At 35.7% G+C, this 17,167-nt stretch overlaps 1 protein-coding gene across 1 annotated transcript; it reads right to left on the bottom strand.

Annotated features, from left to right (window-relative positions):
• Positions 1–1,533: 1,533 nt before the first annotated feature.
• Positions 1,534–13,911, bottom strand: LOC115977056 (GPI ethanolamine phosphate transferase 2). The gene is made up of 20 exons (XM_031098692.1): positions 13,600–13,911; positions 13,478–13,512; positions 13,267–13,388; positions 12,600–12,689; positions 10,158–10,277; positions 9,984–10,067; positions 9,077–9,154; positions 8,583–8,708; positions 8,416–8,505; positions 7,982–8,017; positions 7,817–7,872; positions 6,293–6,440; positions 4,697–5,135; positions 4,508–4,599; positions 3,515–4,064; positions 3,084–3,219; positions 2,849–2,890; positions 2,432–2,585; positions 1,921–2,004; positions 1,534–1,838 (listed from the first exon to the last, which is right to left on the bottom strand). The coding sequence occupies exons 1-20, from the start codon at positions 13,851–13,853 to the stop codon at positions 1,713–1,715; spliced, it is 2,862 nt and encodes a 953-aa protein (XP_030954552.1). The 5' UTR covers positions 13,854–13,911; the 3' UTR covers positions 1,534–1,712.
• Between the last annotated feature and the right edge of the window lie 3,256 nt (positions 13,912–17,167).

Genomic DNA, 17,167 nt, shown 5'->3' with positions numbered 1-17,167 from the left:
AAATTAGAAATTATTTATTATGTGGTAATCTTCTCAAAAAAATGTGGTGTAGTAAGTTAATTGTTGGTTTAATCATTTATTTGTTTGATGAAATTTTTAATTATAATTTTTGTTTCTACATTGGCTTGGAGTTAGCATAAAAAATTTGTAATTTCATGTTAATGTCCAGTTTTTTTTTTTTTTTTTGGAGGGAGTTGTTAATTAGTTGGCATATGGAAATATTATCCAAAATTTATGATGTTATGTTTATGTTATTAAAGTATAATAGTGGTAGGTTAAACATTAAGTGAAAATAGTAATATTCTTATATTGATTATTTTCATCATGTTAACAACTTTCTTTGAGTTCACGTAATAACATGTCCAAAATGCTCTTTTGCCCATAATTTGAATTAATCAGACCACCTATTCTTATTTGGCCAAAACCCCCAAACATAATTTGAAATCACAATGATGACTTTTTGCTCCAAAAAGCTAAACCAAAGATCTTTAACCACAATTGCAACAACACACCTCTTTTAGCTCAACTGTTAAAATTTCTAATGGTTGAATAAGAGATTTGGAGTTCAATCCCTGTTTATGCCAAAACTAATTAGTACCTTAGTCTAATGATAAAAGAGCTACCATCAATTACATGATTATTACTTTTTATCATCGGACCAAGATATCAATTAATTTTAATGCCACTAATACAGCTAACTGGACGTAACAAAAACGGGCCACACTACATCCCATCTCGTACAAAGAACATGCATAAGCCGATTGACAACACATCCCTTTTAACAGCATAGTGACTTAGTGAGTACAACAAATCTACAATGTAATGCCAACTAACACCACCGACTAAATGTAACAAAAAGGGGCCACACTATACATCTCATACAAAACTGGCACTAGCCGATTGACAGATCACCATAGATCCATCACCAATACCACTCAGTATTAAATAGACAGCAAAATGTAGTACTCCAAAAATATATCTTCTTTGTTGGTAAATTACACACCTGATGGATTTAAAATCCAATACTCATTCTCCATCTTACTTTTATAAGAACAGAATGTACCATTTAATCTAGAACGCCAATAATATAATTCAACAATTATTAACAGGGCAATTCAAACATGTAGCGTAGAACTATGTGGACCCCTTTTTTTGTAGTGCAGGCAAGACTACAATTTAAAGTAGTTGGAGGGAAGTCATCAAAGTCAGATGATGTGAGCATTTTATAGCTGGCATTTATGGTATAGATATGTTAAGTGAAGCATGTATACTGAATAGACTCTAGGGTATCTGATAATAGCCATAGATCTACAGGAATGGATAGAACCACATGATATATGTGATTATAATCCAGAATCCAATTGATAATCCTGGGCATGGGAATCAATCTAGGCACTGAAGTCAGGGAAAAGTATGAGCGAACTGGATACCATTCAGAATCAGAGCTCTCTCTCTGATTCTGTTTGTCATCAACCAAGAGAACAAAGAGGGTGATGGAGAGTCATGTAAACTGCGGGGGCCGAAACAAGCATATCACAAAAAACATTCTTTTCTTTTTCTTTCTAGAATTTCTAAATGTTCTTACAAATGTACCTATGTAATTTCTATCTTAATCTTACAAAATGAATCGTTCAAAAATCAGTTAGCAAAATATCTTGAAAAGAAGGTTCCGAGTTGCTCGCAATATGACTTTCATTTCTCGCTTCTCAGTACTAGGATTTTGGAACATCGTCCTCCGCTTGACCAAAACAGAAAAGTGATGCCAAGCAAATTAAGACATCCGCAAGGGTAAGACCCACCACATCGAAAACAAACTTAGGAGCAAACAACCCCCACACCTGTCAGGATATTATGAAGATATCAGTATGGCATCATATGTGCACAGATTGATATAAATGAAACAATCCAGCTAGTGTTTACCATTAAATGCCGTCTGTGAATTGTGACACATAACATCGTGACTGTAACTGTAGCAGCTGTGATGAGCCCATACATCATATACGCCTGAAAAATATAAAAAAGTAATCAACCAACTTTTTTTTTCCTAAAGTAAATATTTGTGGGAGCACGCTGCAGGTAATCAAACCCACTCTTTCCCCATTGGGGAAAAGCAGAGTACCTTTTAAACCAAAGAGTTTGGTGGGGTAATCAACCACCGTTTACCACAGGTAGACAAGCTAACCATATCATGACCCAACTAAAATGATACTCTTTTACAAAAATATAAATATATAAAATAAAATAAAGAAGAAAATTTGATAAACATATAACAAAAAACCCAGCAACTGGTTTTGGTGAGTGGGGTCAGTTACTTGTAGGTTTTACTGGCTAAAGGCAATTCCAAAGGGCTATTCTTTAAAAAATGTTCCCTACGTTAGCAAATAAATAAACATATGACAAAAGGACAAACACATGCAAGCAATGAACTTACTTGAGATAACCGCACTAAAATGAATCGTTTCTGACTCAACATATATTGGCATGCGACAAGAAATGGCAGTCCAAATATCGGGAGGATGTGCGAAAAACCAAATGTGTCAATTGTAAGAAGGATTGCTTGGCGGATAAGAATAAACTCATCAAACCTGAAAATTAATAGTGTCAAATCATTCATCGACAAGGAAATGGATATTATAATGACCATGTGAGCATTAATAATAGTAATGACATGACTGTATCACCATTGGGGGAGTCAACAATTAATGAGATCTCATGCTCAAGTAAGAAGTCAAAAGTGACAGCTGCGTTGTCACTTGTCACTCATTTGATTGGGTTAGTTTGGCTAACTACCTTCACATGGATAATTCAAAATTCTATTTAGGCTTGTATGCACAAGCCAATGACTCACCCGATAAATGCAGCACCATATCGAAGGCCATCAAAAGCACACCTGAAGAAAACATTTTAAAAGGTTATGCAAGACAAATGCATAAATGAGTGAACGCTAGCCCACACGCATCAATTTTGAAAAAAAAAAACTAGTATTGGTGTAAAACCAAATGAATTTAAGGATGTAACATAAAGAATACCAGAAGTAGAATCAGCAAAGCTACAACCTGAAACGTAGAGAACAAGCAACATACCAGTGACCAGTGCAGAAAAACAGACACACAGCTAAAAGGTTCCATTGTGTTACAGACAGAGGATCAACAGCTGAAACATCACGAATTTTGTCCTTGGCATCCTGTTCTATATTATCCAACCTCACTATGCAATAACCTGAAATGACACAATCTTTATATATACCAAATTCTATGAAAAAAGCATGCTAGACTTGCAAAGCTCATATTATCCAATATGCACACAAGTATCATCCACTGATTGATATTTTTTTTTATAAGTACTGAATGAACTTCTTTGACTATGCAAATACAAATTCTCTAAATTCCAAGCAGTGAAAAAAGCTTAAGAAAATATGTTGCATTAATGTGAATATAAAATTGCAAAAAGCATGTCTCTAGCCTATGTACAATCAAAACTAGAACAAGGATTTAGGTACAAAAATAATAATCACCTCCAATTATTGATGCTAAAGCAACCAAGGGACCTTGTTGTCCTGATAGAAGAATGACTATTGAACTCCAAGCAGAGAGCATCCCGATTGTCTTAATAACTAAGTTTTCCTTGCCATCTAAAACTTTATCTTTGTTGAACTGCCAACCAAATGCCAGTAGTAATAATTGCCCAAACCCAATTGTATAAATTATTTGAGGGATGCAATTTCTGCCAATGACATTAGAAACCAAAGCAAGACTCCTTATGCTACTTTCTGAGGCCCAATGCACTGCTATGAGCAAATAACTTAAAATGGTTCCCATGATCACGTACTTCCAAATCCCTTTACAAGATCTGCTAGAAATGGTCTTGTATAGCAAGTATGCCAATAAAATCAGCACTAGCAATGGCACAACCTCAGCTATAAATGTCCAAGAAGGAAGTCTTGAGGCAATACTGGTCATCAATGAAGTAGATTCATTCAGAAATTGTGAGGTGGCAGCCTGCTTTGATAGCCCAACTTCAATAGAAAATCTGCAGAAGGTGATCAAAAGAAGGAAGACAACTGCCTGCAATACATGAGTGAAACATTAGCTTCAAGAGAAACAAATCTTGAATAACCTTCTGTAAATGATATTACAATATTAAATACAAAAGTATTAAGAGGGTCTCACAAACCAAAAAAAAAAAAAAAAAAAAAACCACACAAACCATCATTAGCGTAACTGGTTTTGATTTGGTATTATTTGGTAAAAATAATGAACAGGGTCTCAATTTGATGTTTATGAGTTAAAAATTTAAAACCAAACTAAACAAAATCTGAACTTTATCAAATACCAACCTAGATTAATGTACAGTCTCGAAAAACTTGAATATAAAATACATGTGTTTAAGTCGATTACCTAAATCCTATGCTTTGCAAATGTACCTTATATACAAATTATAATATCATACCCACAACATTGAAGGTTGCTGAAAAATGAATTACAAGAATCTCAAGCAAAATACCTACTTCTAATAGCATCTTCTTCTTCATGATTGAATAACGTAACTTAACAAAGCCAGTTGTAGCCAAAAGAAAATTTGCTACTTTTCCTTCTTCCACTGATCCCACGGTTCCCAAAACAAGGTTGCAAATGTCAGCATATAAGATGGAATGTGCAACCATAAAGCCATGAAGAGTCAGAGACTAGGAGCTTACAAATATAACTATTTGAGAGGAAGCTGCTTGCACGTATAATTACTACAAAACAAGCACAAATTAAGCCAAAGGAAATCCCAGAATCTCCACGTGAAGTGAAAGAAGCACCATACTGCTTGTTCACCCTCTTGATAGCAAGAAAATGGATAAGGAGCGATATTAACATAATGCCAAAACCAATACCCATCATATTTAGATTAAACTCAGTCCATTTGGAGCGTGCTAGCTCTGCAAAACTTGTTAGGAAATTAAAATATAAATCAATTTGCCTCTTAAGAGCAGGTAATGAATCACAGCATTCATTTTTCTCTAACAGTGATTTCTTTGTATGTGACCAATTCCCCTCTGCTTGAGCATATATGTCTGCTATTTGCAACAAGTCTTCATGGGAAAATCCAATGACTGATGACGCTGAATAAACATCAACATACCTTTTCACCTAAACAAAAAGGGTCCTAGTGTTACTGAAGTAATGATTAACAAAAACAAAAATGTGTCTAAATGAAGAATTTGTAGCCAGCTAATTATTAAAACAATAATAAAACAGAATTAAAAAAACCGTGGCTTTCTTAATACATAAAGGTTTGGAGGCATACCCCAATGCAAAATTTTAAGGATATAGATCTCTATGCATTTTGATGATATTGTTATGCGAACCTTTTTCCAAATTACATGTTCCACCATTCTATTTACAATATTTCGTAACTTAAGCCAAAGGAGCCATGGGTTTGGATGGTGTAACAAGATTAACATATGAGAAGAGGTCTTTGACATGAACAGGGCAAAAAAAGAAAAGCCCAGGGAGAACTTAGGAGATGGCAATGACATCTCTCTTTGTACAATCTAAACCCCATAACCAAGAGGTAGGAAAAAGCTTATAAGGCATTTTCTTGGCTTGTAAAAATTGAGTCTAAGTACCATCATCTAGACTCAATCATGATTAGCACCACCCAACATAAAGAAGGGGGGAAGAGCTCAGTTTTGATGTGGAATCAAAGGTGTCTGAAGTGTGCATGGTTCTTGCACTGCAAAGGTGGTTGAGAATCAATATTGTGTCTCAAAACCTTGATAATGAATTAGGGGATGCTGGAAAATAGAGGAGCCAAATATGTGCAGGATCAACCTTCATAAATTTGTTACGAGGTGCAAATGACTTTTAGGGAGAAGTTACCAAATCTTTCAGAGATCTAAGAGAATAAAGAAGCTTGGGTGAGGGGGTTTTTTTTTTTTTTTCAGTTGGGGGGGGGGGGGGGGGGGGGGTGTTACATGCACCCAATGGGCCTTGAACCCACAACCTCACCCTCCATCCCTTATTAAAGGAGGAGGAAGTGCCAGTTGAGAAATGGCTCATTGGCCAAGCTTGGACGAGAAATAACTAAAAGCGTTAGGGGAGGAAGGATTAGTTCTGCTGGCACCTTTTCAATATAAATTTCCATGCCAAGAATTTGAAAGCGTGCAAAAGTTCTTCAAATGCTTTACTTGAAAGTCATGATAAAGTCCACCACCATGATCACATGTTATAACCCACTAAAGTAAATGGAAAAGAGATGAATTGTGAGATCTTTGTTTATGATCTAAAGCCAATATGAGATGTACCTGCCAAGAATTGATACAGAGTACATTGACGTAATTTTGCATCCATTGTTCCAGTTTTGACTGATTTTGGCAATTTTCTAAACGAGCATCTTCCAAGTTCAGTGTATCAGCAACTAAACCATATAGATCGGCATTAACACGCCCAATGCTGGTTAATAAAGAATTTCATCACTCATCAGTGCTAATCCTAAAAGAGAAAATGCCCACAATAACATTCAAGCCAAATAATGACATAATGGAACAAAAGTGAGTTAGTGGTCTAATACATCAATTCTCTCATATACAAGAACAAGTTTTTTAAGCAATAAGAGAAAATAATCTCATATATGTTCAAATGCCACTTCCACAAATATATCAGCCAGTATAACCCTCAAAAAATTCTTCCCAGGGATACAAACTAAATACCACATCATATAACCCTCATAAAATTAATCTAATATGAACAAACTCCTCGATCTTAAAATAATCACAGTAAAATGCAATTCTGCACATACATGAATGTCATAGAAGTTCATTACAGTCACAGATTCGTGTAATTTGAACACAAAAGGTGCTTTGCAGTTTCAAAAATAAGCAAGTATGAGCATCAAGGTTCACAAACAATACGAAGGGAACAAATTTTATCTTCATTCAAGACCAACCACCTCTCCCAGAGATCGCAAAAGCAATAGCTTGTGCACTAGGTACAACCATTTTAATCTTAGGCTGATCTATGGTGATCATATCCCATTAACATTATGGACTTGCAGACGGAGGATTTTGCAAGCAACCTACTGAAGACTTTTGAGAGTCAGCAAGAGCTGATTATAATGCTCAAATTTTAGCTTTAAAAAAATAATGCTGATATAAGGCCAACCAGGGAAGTTCCATTTATTTTTAATTGTGTCAAGGGTTAAAGACTTCCAAATTTTCCAGAATGAGCTTTAGTGGGCCTACGAGCATTTCATCAGTATGTGAGTTTAGATCTGCTTTTGGGCTTTATGTCCAGCCTATCATGGTCTATGGCTGGTTTGAACTGCCAAACTTTCTAAAGATCTTTTAGTTTCATATTGAGGAGTTCTAGTCAAACTGTCAAACAGAACAAGGAATGCCAGATTCCTACAGCTTCTAAGCTTTGCTAGAAAGTATGATTGCCTCCATTCCTAGGTACAATTGCTTAGGAAATCTGGGATTAATTTACCTGAGGTTTTTAATTGGGACTAGAAGGTCTGATAATTACATTTATTTCTTTTTCCTCCAGAAAATCAGAAATAAAACCAATTAAACTTCCTCATGAAAATCCATGCTACATTGAACTCTACTCCACCAAAGTGTAATTATTGAAGCCATTTCTACATTAAACCAAATTTAAATATTAAATATACAATTTATAGTTCTTTGTCCAAAGGATCCTGCATCACTGACAAGAATGTGAGGAAAAATAAAGTTGAGCTTGGCAATCATTCATAAATCCATCCTATAAGTATATGAAAAATAAGATGAACATATATAAAAGTCGATACCAACGGGATGCTTACACTGCACCTTCCATAAGGAAAGGGGACACCAAGCAGTGCTGTCATTGTTACTGCAAAGTCAAGCTGCAGAGAGTGACTTGACTTAATACAGGTCATATGAGAAATATAAAATAATTAAATCAAGAGAAAAGAAGTTTAAAGATATGTCATCAGATAGATAAACCATTTCAACCTGTTGGATAGAGCTGATGCAGAACTTCTTCCCATCCTGAAAGTGGAGGATGAAAAAAATTATTCCAGAAGAAAAGCGACCCACTAAAAAATACTTGGGCCTTGACTCTAAAAACCCAACACTTGTTTATCAACTGGAAATGTCATGCTTGAAATCAACCAACAGATTACATTGTCTATCCATATATTCTATCTCTAAAACTCTACAAAAGCCACATCTAATTAAGTTTCATCCACCTTTAACACTTTCTCTAGTTGAATATTTTCTTTTTTTTCTTTTTTGGCAGAAGAGACACGAGCAAAGAAAGGAACAACTCTAAAATGAAGAAATTTCTCATCCTCCTAAAAGTAGAAAAAGGATAAGAAAGCCAAGGGGAAGCAACCAATTGAGGAGAGAAATCTTGAAGCCAACAGCATGTAAGAGAAAGGCAATACCAAATCTTGTTCACAAGTTGGAGTATGAAACTCATACGGAATAGAAAGAGTAGGCTTCTTAAAACTCATGGCAAACATTGATGTTTCAACCTGCATTATGTTACTAGAGTTAGCATGATTAATGGATTTCTTAACAGCAAAGTATAGTAGAAATATATATATTACACCTCTTCAGGACTCCCTCCACCATGATCACCATTTAAGGTTTGTCCATGGTCACCCATCACTAGAAGAAGCGTATTCTCATGTATGCCACCTGGTCCAGATTGGCTTTCCAACATTTCAATTACTTTCTGAAACAGAATAAGTGATCAGTCTGTTGAAGTAAGCAAAGACAGAAAGAAGGCAATGTTAAGCAGGATTTTAGGTAGTTCAAGAAGTACAGCACCAAAAATACAATCTTATAAAAATAACTTGTTATGCACCTAAAACAAATATTCCACAAAAACCCCACTATTTCCAATAGTTAATTTACAGTAACATCTAACAGCATAAGAACCAGCAGAAACTTTGATTATTGTGGGAAAAATTATAAATTTAAAAACCTGAAAATGTTGTCATTGCAACTTGATGTGTGCCAAGCCGAATTGCAAGAGAACAAGGATAAGGAATTCACCAAAGAGAAATGCAAGATTTGTGTGAATATATTCAACAAACATACCTCTAAAATGGCATTGTATTGCTCCAATTTTTCTATCATTGGAGTGGAATCAACACCAAATATGTGGCCCGCATGATCCTGAATCACATATAAATGATCAAGGAATATTAGTTTTCCCCTACAGCATGCAACTATATACACCAAGAGGAGGTGATAATTTGTGACTCATGAAGCTCTAAACAACTTGATGTAACTCTTTAGGAGAATAAAATAGCAAACATTACATCGTTTGTGTCAATGCAATAAAACAAAAAGGTTAAACAAGGGCAGGCCTAAGCATGGATGATACTGATTGACTTTCTTCTAGCTCTTTAAATGAGAGCAAGCTGATTAAATAATTAGTAATTACCAAGTACCAACCAGGTAATGCTTAACTTCAACCCTCAAAGGGACTTGCAACAATTATATACGAACAAGACAACTCTTGGTCGCCCAACATCCCTCTCTTAAAAGCATAGTTGGTCTCATTAAACTCTTTAAGCGCCTCAGTTTATTTTAGAAATCATGCAGCACATTGAATTTGAAAGTGATTTTTTCTTTTAAGCCATGCATCTCTAAAGATATGAGAAACATGATATGACTTTAATTGCATTTTCTTGGAAACGCTGGCTTTGACGTGAAATCCATACTGCAGTCAACTTCTGAAAATTACAAGAGGCTAGAGTGCATGTCTAGTGATAAATATATATAAAATTCAGCTTGGAGAATAACTATCAGTGTCTAGAGTGCATGTCTAGTGGTAAAGAGAGATAATCCTAGAGCACTCCCTCATATCCTTGTTCTCATTGTAGAGTCACCACATCCTAATCTTTTGCAACCAGAATATTGCCTGACTAACACAAATTGGATATGGTCAAATTAAATAATTTATAACCAATTCTTGCCTAACAAATAAAGTCAATCATACCACACCAAGAAAATGCGCTATAAGAACATCCCAATCTTCTTCATACAAGGTTGGAAGTAGGTGGTCAATGCATCCATTGTCTACCTGTAATGATCAACTAACAACATCTTACTCAATCAAATATTATAGGGAAGAAGTACTTGAAAGTTAAACATACATGTAAACATGACATACCGTATGGAGATCTTTAACATTAAAAGATGGGTACGGAAAAGATTTTTTGAAATGATCAGGGAACAACTGTGTCCATGTATCATCCCCCATCATCACTACTCGCTTTCCATTTTGAACCAACTGCAAGCAGGCCCCTTATATTAAATTTACATCACAATAAAAGGAGCAAAATAATTTTTTTGATAGGTAATCAGAAAGCTATTATAAATGAGAGAAAAATGAAAAAACAAGAAGTTCATGATGATGAACAACAAGAAATAAAAGAAACAAATAGCACAACAAACAGAGGGTAGTCAGGAAACTAAGCTAAGGGAGGACAAAAACTCAAAGAGAGAACAATTCGTAAAACCCCAACAATGAGACCACTCCAAAAGACTACAATGGCATAAACCTTTAACTCATCCAACGTCTTCTCTTTGTCCTCAAATGATCAACAATTTCGTTCCAACCACACAATCCACATTAAGCACCCTGGAACCAAGTTCCAAATGTCCGAATAATGCTTCCCAAGCCACTGATGCCAACAAGATAACAAACCCGCCACCAATCCTGGCATAACACAATGAATACCAAAGGCCTATAGCATAAAAGTCCATAGGGAATGGGTAACAGGACAATGAAGAAGAAGGTGGTCAACTGACTCCCCATCACAGCAACACATACAACACCTATTAGCCAAAGGGCAACCCTTAATCATTAGATTATCCAAAGTGAGGATCCGACCGTGTGCAGCTGTCCACAAAAAGAACGCCACGCACTTAGGAATCTTTGGTTTCCAAACACCCTTCCAAAGAAACAAAGAATTCGAAGCACTCCGAATTGCATGGTAGTAAGACCAAGTGTCAAACTTACCATCACCTTTAAGTCACTAGTAAAGAGTATCTCTCCTATCACCCCGAGGAATACGAGTTTGGATAAGCTGAAGTAGAGAAAAAGATGCAGCCAACTCCCAATCTTTAAAAGCTCTATAAAACCTTAAATTCCACACTCTAATAGTACCCCCTTCTGGAATCCACAAAACCTTAGAGATACAAGCATCCTTGACCGCTGAACACACATAGAGCTTAGGATAGAGAACTTTTAGAGTATTGTCACCAATCCACCTATCATGCCAAAAGCAGATACGAGTGTCTTACCCCACTACAAAAGTCAGATGCTTAGAAAAGCTCTCCCACCCTACATTAATGCTTCTCCAAAGGCCACACCCATGAGTCCTCCTACAAACATTAATGCTCCACCCCCCTTGACCCTCACCATATTTAGAGGAGATAACTCGCCGCCAAAGATGGGTAACTTCATGACCGTATCTCCACAGCCATTTCCCTAATAAAGCTTGATTAAAAGGCACCACACTTCTTATCCCCAAACCACCCATCTCAACGGGTAAACACACATTTTCCCAAGCCACCAAAGGATATTTGAAACTCCCCTCAGAAGACCCCTAAAGGAAATTCCTCTGAATACTTTCCAATCTAGCAGCCACAGCTTTAAGAATTGTAAAAAGAGATAAAAAGTACGTTGGGAGACTTGAGAGAGTACTCTTAAGTAACATGAGCCTCCCACCCTTAGATAAATAGTGACGCTTCCACCCATATAGCTTCTTCTCCATTTTCTCCAAAATAGGATTCCAAATCGAGGCTGTCTTAAAAGAAGTTCCCAACGGCATCCCTAGATATTTCATAGGCAAACTGCCCACTCTACAGTGAAGAATATTAGCCAGAGCATCTAGATTATTCATCTCTCCAACAGAGACAATCTCACTTTTCCCTACATTGACCTTCAAACCCATAAAAGCCTAAAAACACAACAACACGAACCTTATGAACAGCCGCTGATCCCTAGAGGCATCACAAAATAAGATAGCGTCATCAGCAAATAACAAATGGGAAATACGCACACCAACAGAGTTCACAACTCCCACATGAAAACCCCGAATAAGATTACACTCCTCTATCTTCTTCAAGAGTCTACTTAAAACCTCCATAATCAAAAAAAACAAAAGCGGGGATAGTGGGTCCCCTTGTCTCAACCCACGAGAGCTTCCAAAAAAACCTTCAGGGGATCCATTTACCAGGACTGAAAAATGGACAGACGAAACGCAAGCCTTAATCCACCCCCTCCATTTTAAACCAAAACCCATCCGGCCCAACAAATAAAACAAGGCCTCCCAGTTCACATGGTCATAAGCTTTTTCAATATCCAGCTTGCAAACCACACTCAGCATTCTGCTCTTTAAACTACTATCCAGGCATTCATTTGCAATAAGCACTGAATCTAGAATCTGCCTTCCGCCAATGAATGAATTTTGAGTCTCAGAGATGAGGTTATCCAAAACCACCCTCAACCTATTAGCCAACACCTTGGACAGCAACTTGTACACACTACCCATCAAACTGATGAGGCGAAAGTCCTTAATGTGAGCAAAAGAAATCAAAAACCCACCTGATGTATAAAGTTATCTTCAACAATTGCCGGAGCGCCAAAGCTATTCCCAACATCAATAAAAGTGGGCAGTCCACCAGTTGTCAGGCCCTGAAAATATTACAAGAGGAACAAGACATTATTAGAGGTAAAGCTCATGCTTCACATGTAAATTTTGTTCGAGTCCTTCACGGCCAGTAATACAACTAAAAGTATTGAATGCTTTAAGGAAACCAACACATCCAAAATTAATTGAAATTCCACCGAAACCAACAAACTCAACAAAAGGGTCTCCAAAGGAGCTGCATTACATGACACCTTTTCATCACCACAAAAGAATTTATCATAATATTGTCAACTACATTACTATCTGAATACTAGTAAGCTCAAATCTTCTTCTCTCTTTTTTTCCATTGGTAAGTCATACACGCACTCGGAGAGTCTTGAACCCCACCCGTTATTAATGCAAAGAAGAAGTGGCTGTTATTTGAGCTAAAAGCTCACTGGACACATTGAATTCTAGTTCTTAGGATCACCATATTGATAGTTTTTTTTTTTTTTTTTTTTGAATAAATGCATCACCATAATAATAGTAATGAATAAATAAAGTGCAGACCAAAATTCACACACAAATACAGATAGAAGAAATAAAGTATTAGTGATTGTGAAGTAAGGAAAAGAAGTAGACTTTCAAACGCTGCAAACTGGTGGTAGGTGGATCCGCAATAGCTTTGAAAATCCTAGCCGATGATCCTCGCTCCGAAGCCAGTCTTTGTATCACTTTCAATTTGTCCATCCATGGCTTCGACTCTGTCAAACATTCACTCAAACTCAATCAATCTTCTTCTTCTACTTAATCCTTTAAACCCTAATCCGAAACAGTAAAAACGATCACTAACCTTCGAAAAACGTACTCGGAGCAACGAAGTCAAACCTAAAATTCAAAACAACATATATAATTATTTGGAAAAAGAGAAGAAGAAGAAGAAGAAGAAAGAGAGAAAATAGGGATAGGAAATGCCTGAGTGCGTCGAGGACAATGATGACGAGGCGATCGATGGCGGGTTTGGTCCAACAACGCGAAGAATTTGAAGAAGAAGAAGAAGAGAAGCAAGGTGATTGGGAAGCATCGGAGCAATGGCTGTAAAAGGGAAGCTCAGTGCGGGTGAGGAGGAAGCCTCTGGTGAAAATGAGAATGGAGACGATATGAAGAAGCAGTATCAGCCATGGCACCCATTTCTCGCTTCCACTCCGCCACCGCCACCATCGTTCCATTTTGCTTTTCTTGCTTGACTCCAAACTCGTTTTAACTAACTTGGAGTTGGATTCAAATTTCGCCATCTAAAAAAAAAGGAAGAGGGGCATAGCACTCCAAAAAAAATTATTTGTAAATTTCAACCATAAAGTTTTGAGTATTTCTTAACTTACCCCTTTTAAGTTTAAAATTTTTGATTTGGTCCCTATCCACACCTATCGTTTTAATTGGGAGCCTTTCTACCCGGCCCATGCCCCAACACCCCACAAGTACTAATACGTATAGAGTGACCATCGCACTAAGGGTGCACAATAGCAAGTCGCACTTTTTAGTTCAAAACGATGTAATTTAGTTTTGATGCAATTAAAACGAGGCGATTTTGTCTGATAAAAATTGTTCATAATAACACTCATAGCACAACCTGCTACACTACACCCACACCATCTGATCTCTTACATGACCCAATTTATAAGTATGCATCTAACCCTTCCTTTTTTATTTTATGAAAATCTAACACTTCATTTAGAAGTTCATGGATGAATAAAATAGGTAAATCATAAAAGAATGGAAAATAATGAAATAAAATGTATTTAAGTAATTGTGGGGCCCAAATAATTTATGAGCCGGGCCCGTTTACCCGTGAAGGGGGCCAGAGGCCCAAGCTAAGGAAAGGCTGTGGCCCAAGTTCGGCGGGATAGCCTTGAGATTCAGCCGAGGACAGTTCTGTCCTCGGCAAACCCAAAGCCCCATCAAAGAAAGGGGCAAAAACGGTATAGGAATAAGTCTGAAAGGAAATCTAAAATATCCGGGGAAAGCTGCCCTTACTGCCATTCAATGCTCTGAATTTGACAGAGCCGCATTCTTTGACTTTTACAACCACCCCCAACGACTTTGAGTATGAGCTGATGGGACAAGTATCAGTCTTGGAAAAGTTGATCCTATACGTGGACGAAGGACAATGAACGCAGGCAAATATAAAAGGAAAAATAAGTAACCTAAAGTGGGAGGCGGGGAAAAATGGCCAGAAACCAGAGCCTCCCAGCCCACCTCCAGGAAAAAGATTACAGGGGTGAAGAAAACTTAACCGTGTATGAACACCACGAAAAACCCACCACCTGGTGACTAAGGCCTAGCCTTCCAAACCCACGCTCTACAAATGATATTGTTTGGGCCTTTTTACGTGTGAACCCAACACCGCTACGGTTTGTCACTAATCGTGTCCTTACAGTAATGAAAAGAAAAAAAAAATAATATAATTAAGTAATCGTGTTTTGATGTTTTAAAATAAAATAATGGAAGTTTGTTCTATTTAGTTCAATCAGTAAAGTCTATTGTCATTAAATAAGAGATCTTGATTTGATTATAAAGAATAATCATCATGAGCAGATGTCATAAATTGAAACTCTATCAAAAATAAAATAATGGAAATAAATGAAATATAATAAGTAACTTTGCTTGGTTCAACATATAAGGAACGAAATATAATTATTTTATAATAATATTACTAGTACACTCTTATTTTAAAATAAATGAAGTAATGTATAAGGGCATTTTGGATGTTTTAATAAAAATTTTATTAAACTTAATTCAATTCCATCTTATTACTTTCAACTAGTATGTAATTTGTGCTTACGCATAGGAATGATGAATTTTAGTAGTGCTATTGATGTTAGTTTGAGTTATTGAATATATAAGACATTAATTCAACTAGGACATTTGGAGGTACTAAAATAATTTTTCCTTGCAATTTGAATGATTTTGGTTGTGCCAAGTTTCTCATTACACTGTTGTTATGTATATAATTTTGAAAATCACTATTAGACACTACATATACAATATTAATTCACTATCACTGTTCGTGAAATTCTATACAACACAAAATAAAATAATAAATTGGTTCAATAATATCTCCTAAATTGAATGGAGATAGGTGTATGGAATTGTGTAGCTCAATTATAGTTTGTTACATTCAAAATCTTCACATACAAAATATTTAAATATAAACAGTATAAAAAGTATACTCATTAGTTCAAAAAAAGAAAAGAAAAGCAAAAGTCTAAACAATTTTATTTGTATGAAAAGCTAACAAAGGCAAAATCTAATTTTGATTCTAATCAAATTTTCTCTAAGTTTTGGTTATTAAAAAAAATATATATATATATATATATATATATATTACCTAGGTTTATTTATATTGGACTTCTCATTTTCTACACTAAATTAATTCACTTGGCACAAAAATTAAAAAATATATATATGAGACACGTGATGCAAAATTAAACTCTAATTGAAATCCAATTTTTACACTAAATCAATTTACTTGATACAAAAATTTAAAAGTTTAGATTAGATGAAACATATAGCGCAAAATTAAACTCTAATTGAATTCCAGATTGAATTTTCTTTCAGCTCTGGCTATTTATATATATATATATGTGTGTATATATTAGAGAAATGAACATTTGAGGTTTTGAGGGAAACGGGAGGAATGAATGTTTCCTCCTACCAATTTCATTATCTTCCACTTAAATTCCCAAACAAAGGAATGGAAAGACCTTCTCATTCCTTCCATTAAAATTCTCAAACAATGGAATGGAAGAAAGATTCCAAAATAATTCTTTTTATTTCATTCATTCCCTCATTAAAAAAAAAAAAAAGTTGAACTTCCAAAGAAGGGAATAGTATTTTCATTCTCTCCATTAAAACTCTCAAATAGGAGAACGGTTTTTTCATTCTCTCCATTGAAACTCCTAAACAATGAAATGGAATGAATATTACAAAATAATTTTTTCTTTCACTCCTCCCAAACAGAGTGTAAACCGATCTCAAATATAAACTCCTTTCAAATAATTCCTCGAATCATAATCTATGAGTCCAAATCATCCACACACCCCTCTCCCAACAAAACCTACATGATCGAATAACATCCTCTCTGTTTGTTTCCTTTATAATTTGCTTTTTGTGACTCACATGAGAGTCATGTGTTCTCTCCATTAGTAAGTTGGACAAAATGTTGATAAAAAGGGCTATTTGCTACAATATTACACTTGTTGTACTAAATTGGCCAAAATTTAAATAAGATTAGGGGTCTTAGTGCAACAACATAATTGTTTAGGGGGTGTTTCACAATTGGTACTAATAAAAATTGCATCAACAATAACTCATGTGAAAATGATATTATTCTTTTTTTTTTAAATAGTTTCAACCTATGACATCTGCTCCTGATAATATCTCTTTATTATCAGACTAAGACACCAATTGGTTTTTGGTGTAGGTGGGGATTGAACTCTAGATTTCTTATTCAACTATCAAATATTTTACTAGTTGAGTTAAC

The sequence above is a fragment of the Quercus lobata genome, chromosome 2 (genome assembly GCF_001633185.2).
Source record: "Quercus lobata isolate SW786 chromosome 2, ValleyOak3.0 Primary Assembly, whole genome shotgun sequence".
Lineage (NCBI taxonomy): Eukaryota > Viridiplantae > Streptophyta > Magnoliopsida > Fagales > Fagaceae > Quercus > Quercus lobata.
The sequence above is the reverse complement of the archived record's forward strand: the minus strand, read 5'-3'. Positions and strand labels throughout refer to the sequence as shown.

Bases quoted from the DNA above. Each gene is read 5' to 3' on its own strand.
- LOC115977056 (XM_031098692.1), bottom strand. From the start codon at position 13,853: ATGGAACGATGGTGGCGGTGGCGGAGTGGAAGCGAGAAATGGGTGCCA. The intron at 13,389-13,477 runs GTTAGTGATCGT...AATGTTTGACAG, and splicing joins TCCGAGTACGTTTTTCGAAG to AGTCGAAGCCATGGATGGAC. The intron at 10,068-10,157 runs GTATGTCATGTT...TGATCATTACAG, and splicing joins ATGTTAAAGATCTCCATACG to GTAGACAATGGATGCATTGA.